At 39.5% G+C, this 18226-nt stretch overlaps 1 protein-coding gene across 4 annotated transcripts in view; it reads right to left on the bottom strand.

Annotated features, from left to right (window-relative positions):
- FHIT (fragile histidine triad diadenosine triphosphatase) overlaps positions 1 to 18226 on the bottom strand; it is a 1518095-nt gene that overhangs the window by 774482 nt on the left and 725387 nt on the right. For all 4 annotated transcript variants that reach the window (XM_063630834.1, XM_063630836.1, XM_063630835.1 and 1 more), the window contains one exon: positions 16536 to 16657. In XM_063630834.1, the coding sequence (XP_063486904.1) occupies positions 16536 to 16657 (122 nt within the window). The remainder of the gene's footprint in view (positions 1 to 16535; positions 16658 to 18226) is intronic.

Raw genomic sequence — 18226 nt, 5'->3', positions numbered from 1 at the left:
AAAGAAAAATAAATGAGAACCATGAGATCACTTTTTACTGTAAAACACAATTTACTGGAGTGACCATCAGCTCACTCAGAGATAATTACTGTCATGAGGAGTTTTAAGCAGACACTCCCAACACTTGAGCTCACCACAATAGCAATACAAGGTGGCTACAAATTTCTTATAGTACAGTATGTACTACAGTTAATTTTATGCATTTATGATTTCATACAGCATCTTTATATTTCTTTATATTCCTCTCAACTGCAAGTGGCACCATGTCCAGACTGTGTTCATGTGCCTACATTTCAATAAATTTTAAGCTTGTTTGTGTTTATGGTACTAAATGATAGAACAGACTAGTATCTACACATATTAATGACATACCTTTATTCTTTTTTTAGATATTTCTAGCTAGTTTGAGTTTTTTCAAATTGTCACAAATGTCCAAAAATTTTTTCTAACATGTTTATTGAAAAAAATCCACAAGAGTGGACCCACGCATTTCAAACCTGTGCTCTCCAAGGATCAACTGTAATTCCTTTTCTGCATAATATTTCAGTAGTATCAGAACTACGTTAATGCTCAGTACCTCCTGCGTACGGATTATATCAGGAGGCTGAGCTGTGGATGAAAGAGATTTTAAAAAGAAACAGTAGTGTGATTTGAAACTAAATAAAAGAGAAACATCTAGTCTAGAGAGCGTGTCAGTCCTAGCCCAAACATTTCCAGCATGTACAGGCTCAACACTCCAAAATGAAGGTCTACTGGTTATTGCTGAATTGTTGGTAGTCTCATTGCCCCCAGGATTGCAGAGGTGCCTCACTTTCAAAAAAAAAATCTATTAAAATTAGTTCAAAGAGAAGGACACTAACATGGTGTTAGAGGGTCGTTTTTGAATGTTGTGTGCGGAGGGGCGAGACTCTTAGAGCAACTCCCATTATGGTTAATGAGAGTTGAGCATCTAGACTCATCTAAACCCCTGAGGGTTTAATTTAAAACCACTATGGCAAAGCAACTCTAAGCCACAAATGAATAGCAGCATTTTTCACACACCTACCTCTTCCCAAGTACCAAAAACAGTAGAAATAATAAAGGTGTGTTTGCTTGGTTGGGTTTGATTTTTACTACCATGCCTCATAGAAGAGAAAAAAAGGAAAAAGGCTCATATCAAATGCCTATAAATTTTTTAGTTTATTTTAAATCCAGGGTGTTATTTTAATGCCATTTTTAAATGACTAATTTAAAATTGAGTCTGGGTTTTTCCAGTTGCTATGTGATGTTCACATAGAAATGCATTATGTTTTTTTAATTCCATTTAAGCTTCAGTTTTACAAATTTAGGGCTACCATTATATAATGTCCCTTCCAAGACCCATGCCCTTGATCAACCTTAAGGCATCAGGATACTGGACAGTAACAAAACCATAATTGTTGTTATTTTTTTTTGAGGTGGAGTCTCACTCTGTCACCCAGGCTGGAGTGCAATGGCATGATCTTGGCTCACTGCAAGCTCTACCTCCCGGGTTCACACCATTCTCCTGCCTCAGCCTCCCAAGTAGCTGGGACTACAGGCGCCCACCACCACACCTGGCTAATTTTTTGTATTTTTAGTAGACACGGGGTATCACCGTGTTAGCCAGGATGGTCTTGATCTCCTGACCTCGTGATCTGCCCGCCTCGGCCTCCCAAAGTGCTGGGATTACAGGCGTGAGCCACTGCGCCCAGCCAAAAATTCTAATTATTATACCATGCTTCCAATATGCCAAATTCATCCATTCTTCTGACTTCCACATCACCTTGTTTTAACTCTCTCACAAGAGCCCAGGAGGCAGGCAAATACCTGTCTTCATAGCAGAAAATACCTTTATTTTCACATGAGCAAATGAATAAATGACTTAAGTTTCCCTATATGGGACTAAAATACATTTCTCCAATTCCCTGTCCAAAGCTCATTTGTAGTTTTGACAAGTACAAATGTTTTGTACCCAAAGAGAGTAAATGAGGCAATAGAGCCATTGGCAGGCAGAGCTCTTTCTTCTCCCATGTACTTTCAACAATGCCAGAAACAGGACTGGGAGAGCCTTGTAACCATCGTTCCCATGGTTTGAGTTCTACGTTAGGGTCAGGGAAGGCCTCTGTGTGTAAGTGATGACAAGGGAACAAGAATCGAAAGGAGGAAAACCAGGGACCCAGTGTAGGTCAGAGGGTGGCAGGTAAAGGTCAGAGGGATGTCAGATTTTACTTTAATTGAAAGAAACAGCAACAGCAACCAGAAGTTTGTTTTTTGTTTTGTTTTGTTTTTTTTTGAAACAGAGTCTCGCTCTGTTGCCCAGGCTGGAGTGCAGTGGCACGATCTTAGCTCACTGCAACTTCTGCCCCCCTGGGTTCAAGAAATTCTTGTATCTCGGCCTCCTGAGAAGCTGGGATTACAAGTGCCCACTAGCACACCTGGCTAAGTTTTGCATTTTTAGTAGATACAGGGTTTCACCATGTTGGCCAGGCTGGTTTCAAACTCCTGACCTCAAATGATCGCCTGCCTCAGCCTCTCAAAGTGTTGGGATTACAGGCGTGAGCCACCATGCCCAGCCAGAAACAACTATAAGTTCTTAATGTAAAGGAACAACCTGTTCTTGTTTCTGTATTTTTAAAAGTCTGTCAGCTACATAGTGGTAGACTGGAGGATGGATAGTGGTAGACTGGAGTTGGGGGAGTGATAAACAAGGACACCCGAGAGCTCACTGCACCCGGTTCAGACAAGATTTGGCAGGAGTAGTAGAGATGTTGAGTACCAGACTCAGAACATATTTTTGAGAAAGAGCCTCCGTGTGCATTGGAAGGATGTTTTGAGAATGCTGTCAATTATGTATTCTGGCAGCATCTCCTTGAGGAAGAATTCACAGAAAATTGTCTGATCTCTGGTGTTGCGCACATTTCTGCATTTTTCTGAACAATCAGCCTATTTTTACCTCAAGAATTGATGCTCTTTCCTTATTTAGGTTGGTGATAGAAAGTTCAGGGCCAACTTTGTGACCCATCTGTTTTAGTTTGTTTTCATGCTGCTAAAGACATACCCGAGACTGGGTAATTTATAAAGAAAAAGAGGTTTAATAGACTCACAGTTCCACGTAGCTGGGGAGGCCTCACAGTCGTGGCAGAAGGTGAAAGGCACATCTTACATGGCAGCAGGCAATAGGAAAAATGAGAGCCAAGTGAAAAGGGGAACCCTTTATAAAAACAGCAAATCTCGTGAGACTTATTCATTACCACAAGAACAGTATGGGGGAAACCATCCCCGTGATTCAATTATCTGCCAGGGGCTCCCTCCCATAACACGTGGGAATTATGGGAGGAGCTACAATTCAAGATGAGATTTGAGTGGGGACACAGCCAAATCAAATCACTATCTCCAGCAAGTATATAAAAATTTTATATCTATTTGATGCACTAATCTCACTTTTGGTCCATCTTACTTTCCTTTTACTACTTCTTGAATTTTGTAGTTTTCTTTCTTTAAAAGCACTTAAATCTTACTCTAATCATAGTCACCTTAAATCACGTTTTAAAAATTCTAGGAAATAAATGAATAAACAAACTAAAATTGTCTAATGGAAATTGCCTTATTATAGAAATAATAAATCAGAAGAAGTTTTCATCAAAGGGATCATCAGAAAGAAATAGAGATCTACAAAAGGGCATGTTATGTAAGGCAACCTGTATGCATGAGAAGCCAAGATGATAAGGCCATAAAAACTTGACTAAACTGAAGAAATTGCTTACAGAGCTGCTCCAGACTTCCTGAGGAAGGCAAGACAGTGGCATATGCAATCTTGGGAAATCAAAGCTCACCAGCTGATGAGTTATCAAACCCTTCTGTTAGATTTCTCTCAGCCGAGGAAATAACTGATTTCATCAGCCTGGCTGGAATCCACATGGAAATCTATGAAACCTGTGCTGGGCATGGGAGGGGTTGAGTATTTTTCATGCCCAAACCACCTGTTACTTCTCTCTCTCTCAAGGTAGGCCACTTTGGAATGATGAATATTAGTTATGTCTCCAAGCATGTGTGCACGTGTGTTAGGTACATAGAAATCCTGGTTGACACTATCTTAACCATTGCAGTATACTGCCTGGTGTGAGAACTCACCACATTATTCTACTTGGTAAATGAGGACCGTTGTCCTCTTTTATCTTTAGAGCTAAAAAGCCAACATGGTCAACCAGGGTCACTCATCTAGCAAATATTCATTTAACAAATATTTACTGAACACCTCCTATGAGCCTGACCCTGCCCAGGCAGAGGAGATGCATTCATGAATAAACCAGAGAATCATCCCTGCCCTCAGAGAGCTCACATTCTAGTCAGCCTGAGACACACACACACAAATAAATTACATAGTAATTTAGTGTATAAACGCTACAAAGGAACGTCATGTGGTAGGGGTGCAATTTTAAGATAATGGGAAAGACTATTCTGTGACATTTGAGCACAATCTAAATAGAGGTCTGAAGGAGTTGAGTGAACATGGCGTACGTACATGTGGGGAAATGGCATTCCATGAAGAATGGACAGCTGCTGGTTCAAAGGCTATGAGGCAGCAGTGTGCTTAGAATGTTCAACAAACAACAAGGAATCTAGTGTGGCTGGAGCAGAGCGAATGTGGGGAGCTTTGAAAGTTGTGTGTAGCTGCTGTAACAAATTACCATAAATTGGTGGCTTAAAACAATAGCAATTGATGCTGCCATGGTTTCGGAGGCCAGCGTGCCATCCAGGTGTCAGCAGGGCCATGCTCCCTCTTTGCTGCTCCAGCTTCTGACGGCTGTCAGCATTCCTTGACTTGTGACCACATCACTCCAATCTCTGCCTTCACGAGCATGTTGTGTCCTCCTTTTCTCCATGTAATCTCCCTGTCTCACTCTTATAAGGACACTGTCATTGGATGTAGGATTTGCCTGGCTGATCCAGGATGATCTCCCCACATCAAGGTGAGATACTTAACTCACACATCCACAAAGACCCCTTTCCCAATAAGGTACCATTCACAGGTTTCAAGGATTGAGATATGGACATCTCTTTTGAGAGATCCCCATTCAACTCACTACAGGAAAAATAGTAATAGATGAAATCAGAGGGGTAATGGTTGATGGCAGGGGGTGGATGGAGGAGTACAAGTAGGAACCTTGTCAATCACTGTGATAACTTTGGCTTTAGTTAGAAGAAGGTAGAAAGCTATTGTGGGGATAATCAGAGGAGTGACATAGATTCAACATGTTTTAACACGATCACTCTGGCTGCTGCCATGCAAAAAAGTTCCAATAGCATTTAATCCTTACACTGATACTTTGTTGGCTTAAGAGCATGCCAAATTTAGATTAGAAATGAAAAAGAAAATGAGAAGAATCTGACATACAGATCTTCAGAAAATATTTAATAATTAAATGAATATTCCTCTACCTAACCCTCCTGTTTTCAACCAAAATTAAATGTATCCCATAAATATTTATCAACCATCTAATATACGCAAGATTCTGACTCTAAGAATTAAAGCGATCACACCCTACCTAATGTGGTATTGACTGATGACCCCTTTAAGATTTATGTCATCTCTTTGTGTAAACAATAATTGAAGAATCTCAATTTAGTGGGACAAAAACGTGCTACCATTATATTCTTTGCCATCACTTTTCCAGCCACCCTATGTTGAATCGCTTTCTGGCCCTTTAACAGTATCTTGGGCAGAATGTATAACTATGTAGTCACTTTCTGTAATTGTAAATCTCTCCATTTTAAAATTCTAGTCTTGGTTCTATTAAAATTTTATATCCTACCAAGCACAGACTTGAGATGCAACTTTTATGACTTAGAGCTCTCTACAAATGTTTCCCCCATAGTGAGGCTGAGCTATGCTAGCATTAAAGGCAGAGCGGTCTTAGCTAACAGGTTGCCCGTCAACGGGTGACAGGTGGCCAGGTGCAGTGGCACATGCCTGCAATTCCAGCACTTTGGGAGGCTGAGGTAGACTGCTTGAGCTCGGGAGTTTGAGATCAGCCTGAGCAACACGGTGAAACTTTGTCTCTACAAAAAATGCAAAAATTAGCTGGGTGTGGTGGCCCGTACCTGTAGTCCCAGCTGCTCAGGAGGCTGAGGTGAGAAGATCACTTGAGTCCTGGAGCTCAAGGCTGCAGTGAGCCAAGGTTGTGCCACTGTACTACAGCTTGGATGACAGAGTGAGACCCTGTCTCAAAAACAAAAACACAAAATGAAACACACACACACACACACACACACACAGGTGACAGGTGAGTGTCCCTGGTCTAGCTCCAGTTCCATCTGCTGGGAACCTCTGCAAATATGGTAGTCTGTACTGGTGAATTAACAGACATGTTTTTTCCGGGAAGGTAGTAAACTCTCGCCCCCATTTGTTTCTGAGGATCCATTTACAAAAGGACAGCTATGTCTCCGTTTTAGGTCTGCCGATGTTCCATGACCCAATCCCCTCTCTAGAGAGGCCAGCACCTCAGGTGGCCCAGCATCTACCAGAGCAACCTCGTGGTGCCTGCCTCCTACTCGGACATTCATGGTCATTTACAGGAACCGGGGGACCTGCTAAGGTTGGTGCTTCTGGGCTTCTTCAAAGGGCTACGGAAAAGGTGCAATAGTGTAGAAAAGTTGTTTTCATCTTTTTTCCCAGGAACACTACTCCTCTTCAGTGACTTGTTGCTCTGCTACTACAGGCCTCTCCAACAAGCCTCCCCTGCCCCACCCTACATTCAGGAATGCAAAGATGAGAAGCAAGCACTCTTGTGCGCTCATGTACGATTCCAAACTCCGCAGAGCACATGGGAAGCTCTCCAAAAGCAATTGTACCTCCCTGCACTCCCAGATCATGACAGTGCCTGTAGCATCAAGCCAAAGAACAATATGCCACTGTCATTTTGTGGAAAGCAGCCCCCAAGGGAAGTGACTTTCGAGGCAGTGGGAGTAATTACTCCAGAAGAGGGAAGAAGAAAGCATTTCAGCACTCCTCATTTCAACTGTCGATCTTTATCCTCACGAATCCTCTCCCTTTGCAGTTTGGGGGCGTGGAGGTATGTTTCAGTGAGGTAGGAATGGTTCTACTGCTGCCTCTCAGTAATGTGGATGTGGGGAGCATCTGTCCCCAAATGTCAGCCTTCCTGCTTAGGCCTTAGCTGTTTATTCCAGGGAAATATGAAAAGTTTCACTCAACATCTGCTGCACTCCTGAACTTCAATTACATTACTGCAGATACGGCTCCCCGAGAGATGGCTTCTAGGGTTATTTGGTCCCTAAACAGAATGGAAAATACTAACTAGTATTCTAGGCCTCTGCACGTGAAACACTCTAGATTTTAATGTAATTACTGCTGATTTATTTTTATCCTGACACATCTTATATAACAACTATTAAAGCAATCATCTTTGGTGAATGGAAGGGTATCATGGCTAAATTTTAAAGTATTAGCACACAAATCTCTTGAACTGGAAATTAATCTTAAAGATAAAAAGAACTTCTTGACAACTTTAGGCATTTTGAAACCTATCAGAAAAGAGAAAAATTGGAGAGCCAGATGAATTTAGCTCCTCCTGGACCCATTTTATCTCAGAGCAAATTATGCTGCTAGCCAAGCTAAACTGCCTGGCCTCATATAGATGGCACTGGAGAGTAAGGCTGAAACCTTCTTGACTTTCGGAAGTCACTAAGGTTGGTCTTATTCTTAAATGATAATGAAGCTTACAATAAAGCCACTAACAGCAAAATGGCCATAAAAATATAAATGGCAGAGTAAAGATTTAGGAATATATAACACTAGAAAATGGGGCTAATGGGAAAGGTTTAAACTCTAGGGAGAAGAACTTCTCGGGACACCCACCCCACAGTACATAGATGTTTGCAGCACATGTGAAATGCAACTGGAGAGGGTGAAATGAACAATGGAATGAGAATCAAGAGTCCTGGGTAAAGCCCAGACTCCCATGAACTAGAACCACCACTGGTCTGTGCCTCAGCTTTTCCATTCAAACCACTCATAGGCCAATGAGGATAGAAAAATCTTTGTTTCAGAAAGGTTCTTGCTCTGCAGCCCAGGCCAGAGTGCAGTGGTGCAATCATAGCTTACTATAACCTTGAACTCCTGGGCTAAAGCAATCCTCCTACCTCAGCCTCCCTAGTAGTTAGGACTACAGATGCATGCCACGCATAGCCAATAAATTTTTTTTTGTAGAAAAGGGTCTAGCTATGCTGCCTAGGCTGGTCTCAAACTCCTGGCCTCAAGTGATCCTCCTGCTTCAGCCTCCCAAAACTCTGAGATTACAGGTGTGCACCACTGTGCCTGTCTGAAACAAAATATTGACTCCAATAACGCATTGTTAGTCATAAAATATAATTTTAATTATTTAAAAATATTATTTTAATGTAAGATATTAGTTATATGTATATAAATATACTCTCCACTGCCACAGTTACCCCAAACACATACACAGAAGGAAGGAAGGAAGGAAGGAAGGAAGGAAGGAAGGAAGGAAGGAAGGAAGGAAGGAAAGACAGACAGACATTGCCTCAGTATCCCCTATGCTACAAGTAAGCTTTCCCTTAAACCAGTGTTAGGAGGCTAAATTCAGTGTGAGGAAGATGACCATTTGATACAAACAAAGAGTTCTGCTGGTTTTAATTAATCAGCAAATCTACAACTATGCTTGGTCTTGAAGAACAAAGAACATGCTTGGTCTTAGGGATATAAAGGAGCTTCTTCCATCTGTTTTTCTCCCTCTAAAATCTCCCTCTAAAATCTACTGAGACCATGTGCACTGGCATGTCCATTCCTGTTATTACAATATTGAAATACAGAAGTACTACTTATTACCCTTGCGTGCTGCTCACCACCTCTTTTCTTCCTCCCCTGGGACTCTCCAGACCTCCCCACAGTGCAGAAATTAATAGGCTGATGTCTGGCACAGTAGAGAGCTTTCAGGAACCACCTTTGACATTGGTCAGTACCATGTGTCATACTAATTGTTACATATAAACATAACTCCACTGCCTAAGACATATCCACCCATATCCTGACCCCCAACTGCAGATAGATACAAGCTAAACCAAGGCTCCTGAAATATATTTAAAGCCTGTAGTAGAAATCTCACAAAGATAGTTTAGATTGCAAACTGCTTCAGATATCTGGTATTGTAGAGGTTTCTAAGGATAAGTCCAATGTAGGATTTGTGCCCAGAAGCTATTTGCAAATTTATGGTTATTTTTTCAGTTAATTAGTTTGAGAAAGGAAATGGCAGCTAAGTAAATAAATTAGATCATTAATTTGCAATAAATATAAATTAATTATGCTAATTCTAAGAGTTGAACACATATATGAATTATGTATATCTAATAAAAATAAGGAATATACATAAGACTCTATTAGGAGAAGAAAGCTATCTTGACTGCTGTAAAAAATCCACGTATATGTACTCAGTAAATTTTAACAGTTTTGATATGTGCATGAAATAGAAAAGAATCAGTAACTACCTACTGATGTTCAAACAAATCTATTTTCATTCCAAATGGAAATTAGAATATATTTTGCATTATTTGAGTTAATTACATGACACTTCTTATAAATAATGAAGTATTATTATTCCATTCATTGCTTCTAATTATATTCCTTAGCAAGTGCGAGGCTGGCAACACCATGACCAGTCTTTTCCTGTTCCTTAAAATCTGATGACTTGCATGGAAAGCAGGTCAAAAATATGCCCAGAATATAATGAACAGAGTTCAGTAATTGTTAACTATGACAGTTTAAAACTACCTGAAAAAGTTACTGTGGAAATAAATAGAAATGGCGAACAGCTTTCCACATTACAGGATACCCATGATAGCAATATAAGAAATATTCAAAGTGTTGTCTAGATACATATAATTATCATTCTACCATTTGCTAGAATTGGAGAAAGAACATCCCTAATATCCCTCTCTCCCAACATACACACACATTAGCAGAATTACATTCTGTATAGATCTGCAGATTGTAAAGATATACATTTCTGGTTGTAAAAGTGACTACAGCCTTTATGCAATTCTGAGAAATGTACCTGCTAAAAGTCCTAATCAAAATGGCAGTTGAATTTTTCTCCTGTAATGCATAATCAGGTCAGGCCAGCCCACCCCATTCCATTCACAGCAGGCTCTGGGGCTAGAAGGTAAAACATAGTATGGAAGACAGGTCAAGATCAAGGAAAGACAGTTAAAACTGTCATTAAGCAACAGGGACCTAGTGACCCACAAGGCTACTTTGTACATGCATATCCTCACCAGAGAGCAGGCAGCAAGGAGCCAGAAGAGTCAAGGAAGAGAATGCAGACAGCAGGAAGTAGTCTAGATGAGGTCTGGAGACCAACATGCACATGCCTCAGGAACAGTGTTTCACGGGTATGTCACCTTCATTTTCAAGGGGCCAGCGCAAAGTGCACTCATTTTTCTCCATCCAATTTCAAACCTTCCTTGCACACATACAAAGTACCCACTTAATTCCTTCAGCGTCAGTTTCCAACAATCCATCGTTCGGTCTATGATAAAAAATAAAGATGTCAGTCTCGGCTCCAGGAACAAAAAACAAACTTGGGAGAGGAAGAGACTAGCAAGGAAGGCTTCCCCTTCCCCTCTAGTGCCCATGACAGTTACTGCCTTCTGACTCTATGCACAGCCTGAGTCCTCAACCTTGGCAGCTCACTACCGACTGATCAGCTGGTATGTGGGATAAAATGAATTTGTTTTCTGCATTGTAATTTTTTAGATGGCAAGTCAAGATGGATGATGGTCACACCAAGTTTGTCTTACAATGGGAGTTGGCAGGATTCTCTGTGGTAGATGTTAGACGCTGGAAAAAGATGCTGGTCAACTTTGAATGATGAAAGCATCCAATAACTTCCTTTGTTCCCATTGTCCAATGCTATCAGAAGCTGCTTCTAGCTAGTGGCCACATACTCTAATAACCCAAGGGTAGGTGCACATTCATATGGAAACCTTTCCCACAGAAGTAGGAAAAAGAAAGCTCCAACTTAACAATCACTGCTAAATGCATGTCTTTGAACACGATCATCTGCCAAATGAAGTCAAGGAAAAAATGTGACCACAAGAAAACCAACTTGCCCCATTACAGTGGACAGCAAGATTGTCTTTGAACATTTCTCCTCCAAAAGCTCTTAAGCTGGCTAATATACAACAAGCATGCACAGAGCAAAGACAAGACATGTGCTTAGGGCAATTTTAAGAGCAAAAACCTATCTTTAGCAATGAAGATATTAAAATAGTGCTTGTGCTCATTTTACTTGTACAGGAAGGTTTAAAAAGAAACTCTTTAGAGAAATGAAAGATCACTAATAACTGCAGTTTCCTGAACAATTAAAGGAATTCACAAGATTACAACCTACTGAGGAAACGACAAATATTTCTGATTTTATGGAAGGACTAAAAGGGCGCTTTTATGTATAGCATCTATTCTGTAAGAATCACTGTTAAGTAATGAAGCTATTTTTATTATTTTTCCACTTATTTCAGGAACACTCAACATGGTAATGGTCTGAAAACTGGGGAAACTTAACATTGCTCTTTGGAAAGTTAATATTCCATATTAAAAGATATTTGTCAGAGTTTTCTTCTTTACCTTTTAAATTTGGATCTTGGAGCACAGTTTGCATGGTAGCAAACTTTTTATTTCTAATGTGTCAGCAGAAATGTTCTTTAAATTACCTACTCTAATTCTCTCACAAATATACTTTGGAAGGTTGTCCCTCCATGCATCATCCTAATGTTTTTGGCCCTGGTAACATTCTGCATGTGATGGTCTTGGTTGGAAAAATCTGCTCTTTTTAATAACTGATTCAATAAACTGTTGATGTATGATCTGTAGAATACAGTATGATCAGTGAGCAAGGTTTCTGTCATTACACACCCTATTCAATTCATCCACAAATGTTGCTGTGTCTCCCTCATGTTGCAGCTCCTTATGCCATTCAGAATAGCAGTGCAGAGATCAATACACTCTCTGCTGAAGACAACAGAACATAACAAATGAATAATTTTATTTACAATAAAAGCCCCAGTCTTCAAATGGATACCACTAATGTTTAAATTCATTTTCATGCTCAGCTCAAGAAAAGAGATAGACACAGCACAAAGCAAAGGGAGTGGGGGTAAGGAGAAGTATTAGCCATAATGGTTCAAATTTATTTAAGCCATGAACAATAGCTGGGCTGCACTGAGACACAGGAATAAAATGTTTGCTGCAGAATTCTGAATATGTACTCTTCAAAACGATTCTATCACCAAGAAACTCTGAAAAGCGTTTTCCAGTAACAAGAAATTAATGGATTAAAGAAATTCTGACATATTCTTCTAAGTGTTGCACCACAGAAGCCAAAGCCTATTCAATAGGCTTTAAACAGTGTTGGCAAGGAAAAGAAGTGTTTGCTTCAGGTGGGAACAAGGAGGGACTGAAGTGGCTGTTTTGAGAATGAAGCAAACCATCCTGCTTCAAAAGCGTATCTTTGGCCTCCGATTTGACAGTTCTTTTTCTTTCTCTGAAAGCTATGAAAAAGTCAGTGAGCAAAGTCATAAGAAATAAGTGTTGGTGAGGGGCAGCAAATGTTATAAGAGAGACAAGTTCAAAGATGACATTTACAAGTCTCTCATGAATGACACACTCCCCAAAGGGCACCTGAATGCCATTTTCAAGAAGAATTCATCAAACATACAAAATAAAATGTTCCATTCTACATAAAGATGCCAATACACTGCCCTTAAAACACAGATTGGTCCATTCACAAATTAATATGTAAAGAAATGGCAAAGAATCTTTTCCCATCTGCTGTCAATTCATTCGCTGCTTTCAGATTTAACTCCCTACACTCACACACTTATAAACCGAATTGTAATGGACAAAAGATGAAGGGGAAGCTGGGAAAACCATTAATTTCTTGTTACTGGAAAACGCTTTTCAGAGTTTCTTGGTGATAGAATTGTTTTGAAGAGTACATATTCAGAATTCTGCAGCAAACATTTTATTCCTGTGTCTCAGTGCAGCCCAGCTATTGTTCATGGCTTAAATAAATTTGAACCATTATGGCTAATACTTCTCCTTACCCCCACTCCCTTTGCTTTGTGCTGTGTCTACCTCTTTTCTTGAGCTGAGCATGAAAATGCTGAAACATCTGGAAAAAAGTGGTGACAAGACTTGGCCTTGGGGATGGGAATCGGGAAGAGGTGGGATTTCGGCACATTCTGTCACCCTATTCTGTTAACTGGAACAATGCATATACTCCTGATGTTTCCAGTTTCACTTTAGATTCAGTGAACATAGTACATTTGGATGCTAAGAAAAAAGAGATGTGCAAGAGCAGGTCCCGTCCACAGGAAGGAAAGACTCAGTGCAGAGAGAAATAGGGATGTACATACTTTGGACATGAGGTGGACTGGGCTATGTGTTTGGTCTTGGTACCTGGAACAGAGTATGAGCTCAGTAATAAAGTACTGAATGAATCAACACGTGAATAAGGAAGTGAGTGTCACAAAGAAAGAGGACAGAGTTTTGTTTTGTTTTTTTTTCCCAAGGAGGGTGGGACAGTTATCAAAGCACTTCAGATGAAATGAAAAGGATGGGGAGAATCTCCAGTTGAGGTGAGGGGCAGGAGAAAGTATGGTAAAGGGATAGTACAACACATATTCAGGAAACAGCCGGAAAGAGGGGAGTCTGAGCCAGTACAGTGAAGGTCCTTAGAAACTATTCTAAGGAATTTGGACTTTATCCTCAAAAAATAGACATTCATTATTGGTTTATTAACAAGGGAAGAGAAAAATGATACGGTCAGGGCTGTGGTTCAGATAAAGTTATAGGCTGCATTGGAAAAGCCCAGAGGCAGGGAGATGGCATAAATCTAGATGAACCACACCTAAGGGCTAGACTAGGGCAGGCAGGATAGAACACTGGAGGAAGACCAAAGCCCGCTCCAGACACCTCACCATTTATTTATGAAATGTTAGTGGACAGAGCTATCTACATCTTCCATTCTCAAGTCTCAGGACAAAAGACTAGAGCTTTCTGCAAGCAAATGAGTACCTTATTAAGATGCCTCTCCCAGTTGTAACATGGCAGAGTTTACAAAGGTAAAGTAAAATAAAAAGTTACAGAATCATCACATAAAAACGACTGTCTGAATACGCTGTCTACTGGCCCTGAGACTGTTTTAAATACTGCAGATGTTAATTAGCCTTACAGAGTATACTGATTTTAAAAATGCGGTTCTCATTGTTCTTATAATCAGAAAGGGTTGGATCCTTCTTGCTACCTTCCAAACAAACTGAAGTGTGTTAATTTTAATGAAATATTCTCCAAGCCCTTGGTATTTATTCAAATATACAGTAACTGAACAGGGTTCATTTCCCAAATGGCGACACCAGTGCCATCCAGAAACTAGTTGTCATTCACTACTTGCTCACTATTCACTACAGATATCTTCCTAGACATATAGACATTTCTACTTTTCTTGAGTTCAAACTCAGGTATGCCCTGGTTTTATACATCACATTTTCTGAGTTTGTTAAAAAGTCTGAAAAATCAAATTACTCTCAAGATATGAGTAAAAAAACTACAAAGCGGAGTTCATTCCATTATTAACCATTTTAAAAAGTGGCCAACATGGCGAAACCCCATCTCTACTAAAAATGCAAAAATTAGCCCAGTGTGGTAGTGCCTGCCTGTGGTCCCAGCTACTTGGGAGGCTGTGGCACAAGAATCGCTTGAACCCAGGAGGCAGAGATTGTACTGAGCCAAGATCGTGCCACTGCAACCTAGCCTGGGCTACAGAGTGAGACTCTGCCTCAAAATGGAAAAAAAAAAAAAAAAAAAAAGTGGTACATCTCTGTGACCTCTCATTTTCATAGGAATGAGAGTGAATTTAGACAAACAGATCTTGTCTAAATTCATATTTTCATCCCAGGTCCCTTTATTTCTTTTCTAAACGTCAGTTAAAGCTGGCACCTAGAAAGAGATGGCATTTAAACCATATTCTTTTAACACCTGAATTTACAGACATTTTGCTTTAAAAAACTCCAAAGGAAAAAGCCCACCACGAACTTACAGCAAAATAAAATGTTACTTCAAGAAATTCAGGTCTTTTAAAAGATTTCAATACACAATTGGCATTAAACTTAAAAACTGTTCTGTTTTCTAGGGCCTTTCTAAATCATTCTAGTGCTTTTTTTTAATAAACAGAAGCAAATAGTTTTCTAACATTATTTAGACTCATACATTTAAAAGAAGAGTTTTAAATATTAAGAAAAACTTACATATTTACTAGATTATTGCTTATTAGTTTTCTAAATTAATACAATTTATTTGACTAGAATTTGGATTCCAGAAATTTGGGAGTCTATAATACAATCACAATTATCTTTTGGTACATGTTTTTCTTATTTGTATTTTTTTTTTCAGCATACAATAGTTACATGGCTAGAAAGGAAGCTTGTTCATAAAGTTCTCAAGCACTTTCCACATTTTCACTGGAAAAAAATGTAAATGTAGCTTACTCTGAAAAACCTCTTGGCATATTTGTACATTCAGAATTACTAAGAAATTCATTTCAAAGCAAAATCATGTCTCAGCGTGGAAAATACTTATTATCTGAAAATATCAAATTTTATTCTGTTGCCTTCTGCATGGTAAACTAAGTTAAGGAGGAAAGAGAAAAACATCCTGAAGAGTCCGTACAAAATTCATATGCACACAGTCAGGGGTGATACTTTCAACAACATAAAAATAACTCCCCATGCATTTCACCAATACTTGTTATTCCCACTGCAAAAGAATAAAGCTCCTACTGAAGTCTATAGGAGGAAAGACTACAACTCACCGGTCAGAGGGAAATAAAACAACTCTACCACCAATGACACTGGTCAATGATCTACAAGCTGGTATTTTTCCCAAGAGAAAATGCTATTTCAGGTCCTAATATTTTTTTAAAAAAATTGTAAGTATATCTATATATGTAAATTTAATTAAAATGCACAGCTTGAATGATCTCCAAGAGGCAAAGCAGCAAAGTCAGTCTCAAATCCTCACATATCTTACTTCCACATCACAAAGGCACCACCCAATCTACTATTAACATTCACAACAGATAAGCTGAAAACCAAGTGCCCCTGATATTCACTGGGCTCATTTTAGAAGCACCTATTTATTTACTCAGCTATGGTAGTGAAAAGGTCAAGCAAAAATTCACCTCCAAAGCCACGGTTGCTAAGCAACTCTCTTCAGAAGTTCTGCAACATTGATCAAGCATATTACTGGTGCCACCAACTGGATTCAGAATAAATGTGAGTAACATCTTACCTGGCGTCTCCAAAGTGGGAGGGAGATGGATTCTTTATTTACCTTTTTGGACAGACTGGAGGCCAATCTTGTATTTATATTAATTTGGCTGGTTAGGCTCAGAAGACTTATTTTCCCTCTCCAAAAAAAAAAAAAAAAAAAAAAAAAAGGATACGTCCTGGTACCACAGGTTTCCTATTCACAAAAGCGAAGGACAGTTCTGTTTTGAGAAACACCGCAGAGGGCTTGATGAGATGTTGGCCAAATCTGAACGACATGTCCTCACAGTTGAAGTCTCTAAAAGAAAAGACAATGGATAGTTATAAAATTCAAATAAGAAACTCACTTCACATACCACCTTAAAGAAAGCAAATTCCATTACTACAGATTCTTAGTTGCAAAGAGGATGCCATTGAAATTGCTCCTCATTGAATGTTCACCAAGATGCATTCTGGGCAAGTCTTTCTAAAATACTCCACTCTCCCTACCAGTGTTTCCTTGATTAGAGTTAGCAATTTTCAAGCAGAAACAGCCTTTCCCCTTCACTCCCTCTGCACTTCATGGTGCCACCTTAACTCAAATCCACAAGGCCCTATTTGTCAGTTACTTATTTTTACCCATCTATTTTGTCATCTCTGCTAAGCTGAAAATTTTCATTAAGTATTAACTATAAACCTCCTAATTCTTAAATGCTTCTCTCAAATGGTTTTGTGTTCATACAATAGCAATTTAGAGCAAGTACAAACATTGTCTGACCTTGCCAACAATTACAAAAACATGAGCACTTCCAGAGAACTATTCTAGTAAAATCTCCAAAATAAAGGAGAAAAAAAAAATTTTAAAAAGAAGGAAGGAGCAAAACGGAGTTCAAAACTAGAACAATTCCCGGTTGTAATAGGGCCACAAAGCAGCAAGGTACCTGAAATGTTCTGCATCTTCCTTTTGAGGGAAAGCCATGGGGGGCCAGGGGCAGGAAAGGGAGGCTGAAGGGAATTTGGCACATGGCACAGCTGAGACAAGCCAAATCCATCTAGCACCAAGGAATGACTTTTCAATCAGGTGGATACCAATACATAACAAAGTTACTTTGTGAATGACTAAGACACACTTTGTGAATGACTAAGAAACACCATCCCTAGAAATCTACTTCATTTTTCTAATCCGGGAGCAGCCTAGTGTGAAACTGATGAACATGGATCAATCTATAGAAAAACAGAGAAAGGATTATAAAAAGGATGAAATTAGAAAATAGTTGGCTATTTGTGATACTGTGAAATATGCATTTGGTTTTCAACCCCATTTCCGGGCACGCAACTCCTAAAATCCTTAGAAACTCCAAAGTCATGTCTTTTTGTATGCTAATGATTGACTGCTGGCTAGCAGCCTGTAAGAGTCTAGGTAGCTTCAGGATGGGGTTGATCACACGCAGGACCAAGCATTCTTATACACCAATAACAGACAAACAGAGAGCCAAATCATGAGTGAACTCCCATTCACAATTGCTTCAAAGAGAATAAAATACCTAGGAATCCAACTTACAAGGGATGTGAAGGACCTCTTCAAGGAGAACTACAAACCACTGCTTAGCGAAATGAAAGAAGACACAAACAAATGGAAGAACATTCCATGCTCATGGGTTGGAAGAATCAATATTGTGAAAATGGCCATACTGCCCAAGGTAATTTATAGATTCAATGCCATCCCCATCAAGCTACTAATGACTTTCTTCACAGAATTGGAAAAAAACTACTTTAATGTTCATACGGAACCAAAAAAGAACCTGCATTGCCAAGTCAATCCTAAGCTAAAAGAACAAAGCTGGAGGCATCATGATACCTGACTTCAAACTATACTACAAGGCTATAG

The sequence above is a fragment of the Symphalangus syndactylus genome, chromosome 21, assembly GCF_028878055.3.
Source record: "Symphalangus syndactylus isolate Jambi chromosome 21, NHGRI_mSymSyn1-v2.1_pri, whole genome shotgun sequence".
Lineage (NCBI taxonomy): Eukaryota > Metazoa > Chordata > Mammalia > Primates > Hylobatidae > Symphalangus > Symphalangus syndactylus.
The sequence above is the reverse complement of the archived record's forward strand: the minus strand, read 5'-3'. Positions and strand labels throughout refer to the sequence as shown.